Source organism: Cavia porcellus, unplaced genomic scaffold (assembly GCF_034190915.1).
Source record: "Cavia porcellus strain 051 isolate PalLab524CR breed Dunkin Hartley unplaced genomic scaffold, mCavPor4.1 scaffold_4, whole genome shotgun sequence".
NCBI lineage: Eukaryota > Metazoa > Chordata > Mammalia > Rodentia > Caviidae > Cavia > Cavia porcellus.
Genome location: NW_026947487.1, coordinates 23,528,916 through 23,542,199, shown reverse-complemented (window position 1 = coordinate 23,542,199; position 13,284 = coordinate 23,528,916). Strand labels below are relative to the sequence as shown.

At 37.9% G+C, this 13,284-nt stretch overlaps 1 protein-coding gene across 2 annotated transcripts in view; it reads right to left on the bottom strand.

The window, feature by feature from the left end:
* Uchl3 (ubiquitin C-terminal hydrolase L3) overlaps nucleotides 1-696 on the bottom strand; it is a 53,076-nt gene extending 52,380 nt beyond the window's left edge. Inside the window, exon 1 of one of the 2 annotated variants that reach the window (XM_063246851.1) lies at nucleotides 335-696. In XM_063246851.1, coding sequence (XP_063102921.1) covers nucleotides 335-370 — 36 coding nt within the window. In that variant the 5' untranslated portion in view covers nucleotides 371-696. The remainder of the gene's footprint in view (nucleotides 1-334) is intronic. The other variant, XM_063246852.1, reaches the window with a different exon arrangement.
* Nucleotides 697-13,284: the final 12,588 nt, after the last annotated feature.

Sequence of the window (13,284 nt, the reverse complement as noted above, 5' to 3'; positions counted from 1 at the left end):
ATAATGCAATCTGGCACTAACAGGAGGCAAAGCGGACGGGGAAGAACAGAAAGGTAGACAAGGTGGGAGTCCCTCAAACCTCAGACCCGGAGGCCCCGGGAAAGGAGAGCCGCGCACCGGCACCATCGGAGGGGCTGAGGAGGCGGCGAGCATCTCCCGGAGCCAGGTGGCAAGGCGACGGCCTTAAGGGGCGGACCCGCCGGGAGCCCAGCACGAGGGGCTGCCCGAGTTAAATCCCAAAATCCGTGGGCAAGCTGAGGTGAAGGCCTGCATGGGAGCTGGCGGAGAGCACAGAAAGGACTCCGGGGTCCAGGGCTACAGACGCCTCACTCACCTGGTTGGTAACCTGAAACGAAGCAGAAAGCACCATTTAGGGCGATACTGACACGGACCAGCGGCAGCATCCCGGCTCCCTCTCCCCTCCTGCGGCCTCAGAGCTGGACCCGAGCCGGCTCACCTCAGGGTTGGCCTCCAGCGGCAACCAGCGCTGACCCTCCATGGCTACCGCGCACGGCCCCTCTCCAGCTCTGACAGCCGCCGCCGCTTCCGCCCCCGCGCGCCTCGATCTGGGTCCGTCCAACCCGCCGCCCGGCGGGAGGAGTGCAGAAGGGCGAAGCGAACCGCAGCCGTCTCGCTTCTTTTACCTCTCCTTGAAGAGGCACACCTCAGGTTGGATGTTTTAAATTAAGATGCCGTCTAAAAAGAAGAAGAGATAGGGGCCATGTTCCTATTTCAGACTAAATCCACAGAGCACTCTCCCTCAAACTTGGACTCTTCCTAGCCAACCCCAGCGCTCGCATTCTACGCATGCGCCACATGCTTGCCTGGGACCGCGTGGTCTTCACCGACCTCCTGTTCTTGCAGTGTTTGCCAGCGACGTTAGGTGGCGTGCCGATCTGAGTTCTATTCAGTGAGGTTCCTAAACCTGCAGAAGGCACGTAAACCAGAGGAGGACGCTTAGAGTAATGCTCCTGTTACCTCTTTATAAGTGCGCGGAAGTGATGCGTTGGCCTTATCTGTTATCTCAAAATAGGATGTCTCTATTTCTGTTAATAATCTACTGGTCAAAAAAAAATGTAGGTTACTGACATTGTGTTGTGTTGGGACACAAAACTGAGTTTCACTATAGAATAGAGAAGATGGATGCGAGGGTAAGAATCACAATAAATTGTGGTATGTATGTGGTAGTGGTACCATGAGGTATGTTAGATCCACAGGTAGAGAAGCACAGCTGAAGGGGAAGAGAGTATCAAGAGAGCTTTCTGGTGAATGTGCATTTCTGGACTACACCTTTAAGAGACAATAGATGGTAGTCAGAGACTAGGATTCTCCATAGAGGGGTGATTCCGTTGTAGCTACATATACTGGTAGAATAAAGGACATCAAATAAAAGAGATGTTAGAGGGATAAGCAGCAGCAACCCCAAGAGACATCTGAGATTCAGTCTAAAAACAGCAGGAAACCAGGAAGAGATGCTTGAAGTAAGAACCAGGGCTCTCTTGAAAAATACCACAGCCATCCTCATCAAGCACGAGGTACCAAGCTCCTCCAATGATAAGAATAGCCATGTTCTTATCAGGAAAGAAGCTTGACAACTCCTCCAGGAGGAGAACCAATGACAACAGGAGAATCAACGACATCATGGAGAACCAACAACTTCTTCTCCAGTTCTCTTTTATGTTGGTAAAAATCCTTGTGTGGGCCCACCACTCAGCATCATGCTGATTCAGGTCAGCTGGTGTTACACTGACCACCAGTTTTCAATCCATGACAGGATCGTTTAACTTCCTCCATCTAGCAGGGATATACCTACGATGCTGTGAAGGGCAGTATTTCTCAGACTTGAATGTGCACATAAACACCTGAGAAAACCTGAAGTGCAGATTCTGATTCAGTAAGGCTGAGATAGGGCCCAAGATTTGGTGACATTAGACTTAATTTTGAAATTCTATCCACAGATTTTGCCACATAACTTTGGAGTTTTTTTCTAGTACAGAACAATGATCTGGCCTGGTAGATTCCTAATTATTCCTTGATTCTTTCTGCATTTCCAGTTTTCCTACTACTAACATTTATTTGAAACTCCTACATCAACTCTTGCAGAGCTTTCGCAGCTATTTACATACATGGCACAGAGTAGCAAAAGAAAAAAAATTTAAATTCCCAGCTGTGGTTGAAAGGCAATGTTCTGTCTTCTTGTTTCAGCTTTTACAAAAAGTGTCCCTTTGCTATCTATTTAACTACATTCCTCTCATTTTTGAGCCTTTTACCAATTTCACTGTTTTTAAGTGGTCTCCAAGCATAGTGGTCAAGTGATACCTCCTGTTCATAAGTACAAGAAGACTACACTGTACTTTATAGAGAAAATAAGTGTATCTGGATAAACTTTATTGAGGCTTTTAGCTATGAATGCTGTTAGCTGTAGCAGAATATTAGTTAATCAATGATATATATCATGTCTTTAAAGAGAAATGTATATAAAACAAGGTATTGACTAACTAATGAAAAGTTTTGACCAGAAGCTTACAGAAAACTAACCTGCATTTGCCTATTAATGGCAACTTTTGAGACTATCAGTCAAAGACTGTGTGCCCCACTTTTTTTGTATGCATAACATGATAGGAGAAAATTCTATTCCCATATCCTTTTAAAGTTTGACAATTAATATAGCAGCATGCTTATTACAGTACCATGCCACTTGTTTATACCACAGTAAAATTTTGATAATTGTCGAAGACATCAAGATTTATCACTATTATCTTGACTCAACACAGAATTTTAGTTTTTTTTTTTTTGGTCTTTTTCCTTTTTATCGGTACCGGGGATCAAACTCACAACTGCCTGCTTGCAAGGCAGGCACTTATGCCGCTGAGCTAAATTCCCTGCCCCCAGAATTTTAGTTTTTAAGTACCTGATAAATCAAAAATCTTTCGAAAATTACTGAAACAGCAAGTTTTTGATGAATCAATGTTTGATGCCTTAATAAGACAACTCAAAAATTGCTCTCGTTCTTATACATTTTTCTTATTTTCTGAGGGACTTGGTGCCTTTTTCAAACTTAAACTGAAATAAACCACACTTTTGCTTGATTGTATAAAACTGGGATGAGTTAATTTAACAAAATTTATTTGAGCAAGAAAAATTTTTTAGAATCAAGCAGCATTCTGATCCACAACTGGGTTAGAATGACTGGGTTAGAATGCCTCACTCTATCACCTGTGTAGGTTCTGTTATTGTCAGAAAAATGGAAGTGATGTTAAAAACAACATGACTGGCTACACTTGGCATTTGCCTTATAGGTGCATGTGTGGTGAGGCATTTATAGGACATGTACATAGCCTAATCAGTTGGTGACCTGTAATTGGCTGGAATTCAATTACTTGGTTACAAGAGCACACTCCTAAATTAGGTTACATCCAGTTAACACATCAAGTTGGGGTACAATTTACTCTGTATAGCTGCCCACTTTGCGTCAAATAATCATTTAATCAAGCATGAAGACAGACTGAGGTCAAACTTAACTGAGTTTAACATTATTTGAAGCTATCCAATGTTTTAGGAATAGTAAGTTATTTGGATTATTTGCAAGAAAACATGGAATTGTAATCCTTGTTCTAATAACCTATATTTCCCTCACCAATAAAAATTTAAAATTTGTTCTCCGTTCACTCCTATTCCCACAACTGATAACCTTACGCTAAATCACACAGTAATTTTCTTAAAGATATTTTAAATGGCAATTAAATGTAGTAAGTATAGAGCCAGCAGTAGCCATAATTTAATAAAAGTACTGGAGGTCTCTGACCAAGTTTATGCATACACCTGCAAAAACAAGTGAATCACAACTGGTTCTTGAGTAACCATTATGGAAGAAGCTGTCTGATACAATATTCAATATACTTTCTGGGACATTAAGTGTGAAAAAAAGGCTTAAGAATTAATAAAGTTCAGTATTTGGCACCCTAAGAATGTCATCCAGTTGTAACCATCCTAAGGAATTTTCCAAGTTCAGACTTCAGCTGGATGTAATCTTTATACACTGCAACTTGTTCATAACACACTGCCTTGATAGTGAGTACATTACATATCTTAACAGAACTATGTCCCAGCTGGCTTCCTACTTCATGTGTATTTACCCTGTTGTCTATCTTGATGGGTTGTTGCACTGATAAACTACCATCAATTATTCAGCCTTTTGTAACATTTAAAAACACATCAGGACCAGAGATGTAGCTCAGCAGCATAGCACCTGCCTGGCAAGCATGAGGTCCTGAGTTCAAAACCCGGCACTAGAAAACAAACAAACAAAAACCACATCAAACAAAGTCTTGTGTAATTTGGGCCCATCTGACTCAATATGAAATAATATTTTTTCCACTTGATCAAAAATCATGGCTTCCATAATCTAGCTGTATTTCCATAAGCCAGACACTTACCTATTTCAGTCATGCTTTTAAAAAGAGACTCTGAAAGTGGCTTTTAAGCCAAAAGTTGAAAATTATTGCTTCCATTTATCAAGTAAATGTGTCCAGATTTGGCCCAAAAGGCTTAGAATTTTAACCCCTACTTTAAGCTCCGAAATTCCTATGATGCTAAAACTAGAGATCATGCCTATTTCAAGTTCTACACTTTGCTTGACTGCTGCCCATTGATTACCATCACCATCTTGCCTCTATCTTGGTCACCAAAACACACATCAGCATTTACATTCTTGAACAAGTTAGAGTACTCGTACAACTCTAAAGTAACAGAAAGGAGGTGAGGAATTCTAGCATTCATTTCAGCAGACATTCCAGAAATATGGAATCCCTCTGGAGTTCTTTGAAATTATATTGCAGTCTGTAAATTAAATCAGATTGAAGTTTTACCTGTTAGCTAGGTGATATTGCTTGGTATTGTTGAACTTCAGTTCAAGAACTTCAGTTTTCTCATCCTTAAATGATCTGGATAGCATATCTTTAAGGACAATATCATGATGATGAGAGTAGTTGGTATTTTTCAGCACTTACTATATGCTTAGGAACTTTGATATGTGCTGTATGTATTTATGCTCTAATTAAAACTCACAATACAAATATTAGTGTGAATAACCCACATTTACAGACAACAAGCTCATGTTCAGGAATTCTAACTATCGCCAAATAAAAGAGATAAGTAGTGAGAGATTTAGATTTGGGCCTACACAACTGAATCTCCTAGCACTTCATTTATATCATTTACTGTGTTAGTTTCTTATTGCTAGTGTAATAAATCACCACAAATTTTGGTGGTTTAAAACAACCCAAAATTATTTTCTGACAATCTGAGTCAGAGCTTTGAAATGGATCCCAGTATGCTCCAATCAAAGTGCTGACTGAGCTGTGGACCTTCTAGAATGTAGCTAAGTCCATTTTCCTTCCTATTCCAGCTCTTTTGATAGTTGTCTGCATTCCTTGGCCTTTGGTCTTAGTCTATGTCCTTAGCCAGCAAAGGTTGGCTGAATCTTTCTCACATGGTATTACTCTGACACACTGTCTTAACTCTAATTAGTCTGCCTTCATCTTCAATATTTATGGATACTCATTATCACATTGGGCTCACTTGAGTAATCTAGGAACATCTCATTTTAAGGTCAACAGATTAACAATATTAATTTCCCTGTGCTATGCAATATAAAATATGCATAGGTTTTAGGAATGTTATGAAGAGGACAGTATAATGTAACATAGAAATATGTTAAATGAGCATTTGCTGTTTTTGTTTCCTTAGTATCTTTTCATCTAAGATGTGTCACCTCAGTAGCATGTCTCTTACAGAATCCTTTTACCCTGTTGCTGCTAGTGCTTTTATCAGTCTCATAATTCTGTCCTTATAGACATACCAGAAGTCATGGAGTGAAAATAGCAATTGAACGACCTAGACCTGGTATTGATTTAAGGGTGTGAACATGACTGAGGCAAGTTAATCAGTCTTACTCTGAGAACTGAGATTGAAGGGCAGCTTCCTCTTTCCTCCCAAATCATGAGTGATAATGCTATGATCCCAAGATGCTTGTGGTCATGGGTCTAGATGCATGCACACCTCCCTCAACAAAATAGGGAAAAGCCTAAGAGAATGGATCAAATAGACTAAGACCCGGCCACAGCTGAGAAATGGAGATTGGAACATTTTTCTATTCAACTCACATAATTCTCTTGGTTCTGTGGGTGATTCCATACTTGCATTTCAGAATCTACAGCTGTGAGACAATGATTTTGCTATTTTGCTTAGGCTAGCTTGAGTGGGATTTATATCACTTAGCAGGAAAAAGCCCTACCATAAATGTTTAATTATATCTTGAGTTGTATATGCCGATTTTGTTTTCTGTTTTACATTTTTGACATGAAATCAGAGTTCATGCAACAGTTCTGTAGACTTCTTTCTATGCAGATGATAGAACTCTGTATTTTCTGATATAAATTTCCTCCTAAATGTCACTAGATAGAAATATATAAGTAAAGCAAAAGTTATACCTATTATTTTTAATTTTGGCATTCTCTTTAACTCTATTTGTAAAATCCATGTTTTCTGAGTGTGAAGCTTATATAAGTTTCAATCTCTTGAAAGATAGAGGACTTGACACCAACATGTGCCTCAGAAGAGTTTAAGATCATTGCTCCCAGTGGTCAAGGACCTGCCCAGCTTCCAGCCACACTAGACTGGGCTCTGCAGGTTTTGGGGCCTAACTGGGCCACACCCAGCGACCTTCTTCAATTAGGGGAGCTGAAGGCACATGAAGTGAGTTCCAGCGCATCAGTGCTTGCCTAGAGAGAGCTTTGGACCATAATCCACAGTGCTTAGGAGCCTGCCCAGCTTCCTAGAACATTGGAGGTGGCACGGGAGGTCCTGTGGGCCTGACTGGACCATGCTCAGCAACCTCTATTCAGGTCCAGGAGCTGAGGGCACAGGAGGCGATTCCCAACATGCCCCAGGGAAGCTTTGAAACATCACTTGAAACACAGAAATACAGGAAAAATGACAAGATGAAAAACCAAAATGCAATATCAAACCTCCAGCCCATCCCAAGAAAGCCTACGAGCCATGTACATAGAAGAAAATATATGCCATACATCTGAAATACCTGAAACAATAGCAACTGAAATAAAGAAGCAACTCCAGGAAGCTTTAAAGGAATTCAAATTAGAAATAATCTCCCAGGTAAAAGAAGAAATGTTAAAGTAATGAAAGAGATACTAAACACATCTAAAGAAGACAGTTAAAAAATTAGAGGAACAAAGCAAAAAGATAGAATCCATGGATGAACAATATAAGAAACAAACATTACATAAAGCTGATTCAAAGAGAAACACAGGAAATCAAAAATTCCATTGAGAGTTTTCAAAACCAGCTCAATGAATGTGAAGATAGAATTTCAGACCTTGAAGACAAGATTGCAGTTAGTGAACAAAAAGGAAAGATCGTTTAAAAATAACAAGGAATCAGGAAATAACAATTCAACAGCTGCAAGATAATGCAAAGAAAAACAACATAAAATTGATAGGGATAAATGAAAAAGAAAGGGACAACACAAATGATATCAAGAAGCTATTTACCGAAGTAACAGCTAAAAATTTCCCAAACGTGAGAATGGAAACTGACATTCAAAATAGTGAAGCATATAGAACTCTAAATATCCACAACCAAAATAAGACTAGACATAGACATATAGTAATCACCATCCCAGAAATCCAACATAAGAATAGAATATTAAAAGCTGTTAGAAAAGACAGATCATCTATAAAGGAAAACCTATCAGAATTACAGCAGACTTCTCAGCACAAACAATAAAGTCAATAAGAGCATGGAGTGAAGTATTTCAGATCCTAAAGGAAAATGATTTCCAACCTAGACTGATGTACCCTGTAAAACTTCAAAATGGATGGAGAAATAAGACACTTGCATGACAAAGAATAGCTGAAGAACTTTATGATCACCAAGCCAACCCTGCAAAGAATACTGAAAGACAGTCTAGGTACACATAGAAAAAACCCACTAAGCAAGACAGACAATTGAACAGAATGGAAAGGTAAAGATGCAACAGCAGAAAGGCAACATGTCAACAATAAATCAATATATAACAGTTATAACCATTAATGTAAATGGTCTCAATTCACCAATTAAACGAAACAGATTTGCAGAATGAATCAAGAAACAATATCCAACCATATGCTGTCTACAAGAAACCCATTTATCCCAAAAGGAAACTCATACACTAAAAGTCAAAGGATGGAAAACAGTACTTCATGCAACAGGAACCCCTCAAAAAAGCAGGGGTAGCTATTCTATTTGCAGACAATGCGAACTTCAAACCAAGAATGATCTGAAGAAATAAAGAAGGTCACTACCTAGTAGTTAGGGGAAAACTTCAAGAGGAAGAGATAACAAACTTAAATATATATGCACCAAATTCCAGAGCACCTAGCTCTACAAAGCAAGTATTAAGAGAAATAAAAATCAAATAAGCAATAACACCATTATAACAGGAGACCTTAACACACCATTGACACCAAGGGACAGATCAACCAGACAGAAAATCAGCAAAGAAATAACAGAACTGAATCACATCTGTGAACAAATGGACTTGATAGACATACACAGAGTGCTCCATCCAACGACATCAGAATATACCTTCTTCTCAGCAGTACATGGGACATTCTCTAAAATAGATCAGATACTAGCCCATAGAACATATTTAAGTAAATTCAAAAGAGTTGAAATTATTGCATGCATGTTATCAGATCATAGTACCATGAAACTAGAAATTAATGATAAAAGAAACTGCAGAAAACTTACAAACACATGGAAATTGAATAATACACTCAATCAATCAGAGGTTCACAGGGTAAATTAAAGAAGAAATTAAACAATACCTACAAGCAAACAAAAACACAAATACAACTTACCAGAATCTGTGGGATGCAATGAAAGTGGTCCTCAGCGGAGAATTTATTGCACTGAGTTTCCACATCAGGAAAACAGAATGCATACAAATAAACAACCGGATGCTATGCTTCAAACATCTAGAAAAAGAAGAGCAAGTCATACCCAAAGCCAAAAGAAGGGAGGAAATTATAAAAATCTGAGCAGAAATTAATCCAATGGAAACTAAGAAAACAATCCAAGGAATCAATGAATCAAAGAGTTGGTTCTGGGGGCTGGCGATTTAGTTCAGCGGCATAAGAGCCTGCCTTGCAAGCAGGCAGTCGTGAGTTTGATCCCCAGTACCGGTAAAAAGAAAAAAGACAAAAAAAAAAAAAAAAGAGTTGGTTCTTTGAAAGAATAAATGAAGTTTATAAGCCCCTAGCGAACCTTACTAAAAAAGGAAAGGAAAAACTCAAATTGAAAATGTAATGGGCTCTACAAAGAAGAGCCCATGCCCAGATGGATTCACTGCAGAATTCTACAAGAAATACAAAGAAGACTTAATGCCAATACTCCTCAAACTCTTCAATGAAATCAAAAAGGAAGCAATTCTTCCTAAGTCATTCCTGGAAATAAATATTACTCTAGTACCCAAAACTGAGAAAAACCCAACTACAGGCCAATCTCCCTAATGAACACAGATGCAAAAATCCTCAATAAAATATTGGCAAACAGGATGCAGCAAATCATCAAGAAGATTATACACCATGACCAAGTGGGATTCATCCCAGGCATGCAGGGATGGTTTAACATATGTAAATCAATAAATCTAATCCACCATATCAATAAAGCTAAGAGTAAGAATCACATGATCATTTCAATACATGCAGAAAAACTTTTGATAAGGTCCAAAACTAATTCATGATAAGAATCTTACACAAAATTGAAATAGATGGTCTTTATCTCAATATGATAAAGGCCAACAAACCAACAGCCAGAATCCTACTAAATGGCCAAAAACTGAAGGCCTTTACCTTAAAATCAGGCACAAGACAAAGATGTCCCTTATAACTGCTCCTATTAAACATAGTACTGGAAATACTAGTCAGAGAAATTAAACAAAAGAGACAAATAAAAGGAGTAAAGCTAGGAAAAGAGGAAGTTAAATTATCAATATTTGCAGATGACATGATACTCTACATAGAAGAGCCCCAAAACTCCATTGAAAGACTCCTAAATATAATAAATAAATTCAGCAATGTAACTGAATACAAAATCAGTACTCAAAATTCAATAGCATCCCTATACACTAAGAACAAAATCACTGGGAGAGAAATAAGAGAAGCCATATCCTTCACTCTAGCATCCAAAAAAATGAAATACTTAGGAATTAATCTCATGAAAGAAGTAAAAGATCTATACAGGGAAAATTATAATACCCTGAAAAAGAATTTGAAGATGATCTCAGAAAATGGAAAGACATCCTCTGTTCATGGAGAGGAAGAATAAATATTGTGAAAATGGCCATTCTCCCAAAACTGTTATACAGATTCAATCCAATCCAAATGAAAATACCATCAACATACCTCATACATCTAGAGAAATCACTCTTAAAATGTATCTGGAACCAGAAGAGACCTAGAATAGTAAAGGCAATTCTAAGTAGCAAAGACAAGACACAAGGCATCACAATCCCTGACTTGAGGTTATACTACCAAGCTACTGTAATAAAATCAACATGGTACTGGAATAAAAACAGATCTGAAGATCAATGGAATAGATTAGAAGATACAACCACAACTACAAACACACTCAACCACCTTATCTTTGATAAAGGTCCCAAACATGTTCACTGGAAGAATGACAGTCTCTTTAATAAATGGTGCTGGAAAAACTGGCTCTCTATATGCTGAAAACTAAAACTAGACCCATGCCTATCACCATGTACTAAACTAAAATCTAAATGACTCAAAGATCTGAATATTAGGGGTTGGGGATTTAGCTCAGTGGCCTAAGTGCCTGCCTTGCAAGTGTGTGGTCGTGAGTTTGATCCCTGCTACCGATAAAAAAGAAAAAGACAAAAAAAAAGATCTGAATATTAAAACAGATCACTAAATCTGTTGGAAAGACATAGGGGTAGGTAGAGTATTCACTGATAGGAATCAAACCACGTGGGAAATACTTCCCAGAATCAATAACTGGGATCACGACTTATTAAAAAGTTTCTGCATGTCAAAAGAAATCTCCAGCATAGTGAAAAGAAAACCCACAAACTGGGAAAAAAAAATCTTAGTGAAGTGTCCCTCAGACAAAGAACTTCTGTCTAAAACATATAAGGAATTTAAAAAATCAGACCCTCAAATTTCAAATACCCAATCCAAAACTGGACATCTGAGATGAATACAGTTCTCAGATGAAGAAATACAAATGGCAAATAAATACATGAAAAAATGTTCATAATCATTAGGCATTAGAGAAATGCAAATTAAAACCACCCTGAGATCCCATCTCACTCCTGAAAGAATGGCCAGGATCAAGGAAACCAACAACAACAAATGCTGGAGAGTCTGTGGGGAAAAAGGAACTCTCCTACACTGTTGATGGGAGTGTAGACTAGTGCAACCATTGTGGAGGTCAGTCTGGAGATTTCTCAAAAACCTGGGATTGGAAGTCCCATTTGTTCCAGCTATTCCACTTCTAGGCATATTCCCAGAAAAACTGAAAGCATCATACCACAGTGGTATATGTGCACCCATGTTTATAGCACCACAATTTGTATTAGCCATTTCTTGGAAACAACCTAAGTGTCCATCAACTGACGAAGGGATAAAAAAGTTGTGGTATTTTTTACAATGGAGTACTACTCAGCTATAAATAATGATCACATAGAGATATTTTTAAATAAATGGACGCAGCTTGAGACCATACTAATAAGCAAAATAAATCAAACTCACATGTATAAATACCATATAGTCTCCCTAGTGTAATAAATGGTAAGAGTACATAAGATTTTATGGTAATCATGATTCCCCATTACCTTGCTTTGAAGCCTTATAATGTTTACATTCATTAGTTGGAATGGTTTTATTCTGATTTGTTTGATTTTGTTATCTGTGATAGTATGAACAGCTATTTTGAAGAAACCAAGACATAATAGCCATTGCTGATTTAATATCATCTTTCTTTGAAGTCCTACCATGCTTTTGTTTCTGTTTGCATTGGTTCTATCATGTTGTATCTTATTGGATTTTATTATGTGTGATAGTGTAAACAAAATTTTTAATGGAAAATGATATGATATAGTAGCCATTGTTTGTTTTCTGTTATTTGGTTCTGAATGCCCTGTAATACTTTCATTCTCTTGAATGGTTTTATACTATTTTGTTATGTTTGTTACTATTGTATGTGAAGGTATGTTCAGCTACTTCAAGGAAAGAGACATTATGGTAGCTACAGTTCATATCAAGTTGTCTTGTGGTGAAGTACTTACTATGTGGTGAAATGCTTACATTGTTCTGTTATGATCTGCTTTTGCATGTCCTCTTTTGTCTTAATCTCTTTAAAAGAAAAAAAATTTAAAAAAAGATAGAGGACTTAAGCCGAATATCACATGTGTTACAAGACCATCAGGAACATAAGAACAAGAGTTAAAAATTGGCAAAAATTTCTCTAAATGCCACAGATACCTTACTACTCTTAAATTCAATTGACAGATTTTTGAAAAGAGGCACTAACACTGAATAATGATAAAGTTTTGAAAAGATTTATAAAAATATAGAAATCATAAAAATTAATTTAAAACTATGTCATCATTTTAGTGCATTTTTACAAATCCCGTGTGTGTGTGTGTGTGTGTGTGTGTGTGCGCGTGTGTGTGTCTGTCTGTGTGTGTGAGCATGCCCGCTTTCATGCACAGCATAAGTATAATAGCAACAAAGTTAACATGAATGACCTTACAAAAAAACAGAACTGATGGGTGCACATACCAACTGTATGCACAACACAATAGTATCGTATCTTTTAATCAGCTTTCCATAGCCAAGAAAACATTTGATTTGTCCAAGAACTGTTTTCAAGCTAATTGGTACATTTAAACAGCTTCAGTCTCCTTGAGTGGCTTTTTGAGGACTAGATTCTACATGCCCAACTGCTGCCCCAGGGGCAGGTCTAGGTGTTTTACACAGCCCAATCTAATTCTCCAACAGTTCTATGGAAGGTGTTCATGCTAGACAGAATTCTAGAATTCCTCGACCCTGAAAGATTCTTTTTGCCTGATTTTACAACAAAACACTATAATGCAGGGACTTCTCTGTAGGGACTTTGCAAATGTAATTAAAATCATGCATCTTAACATAGGGAAGTTTTTCTGGATTGTTTGAGTATACCTCATCTGACCATCTGAAC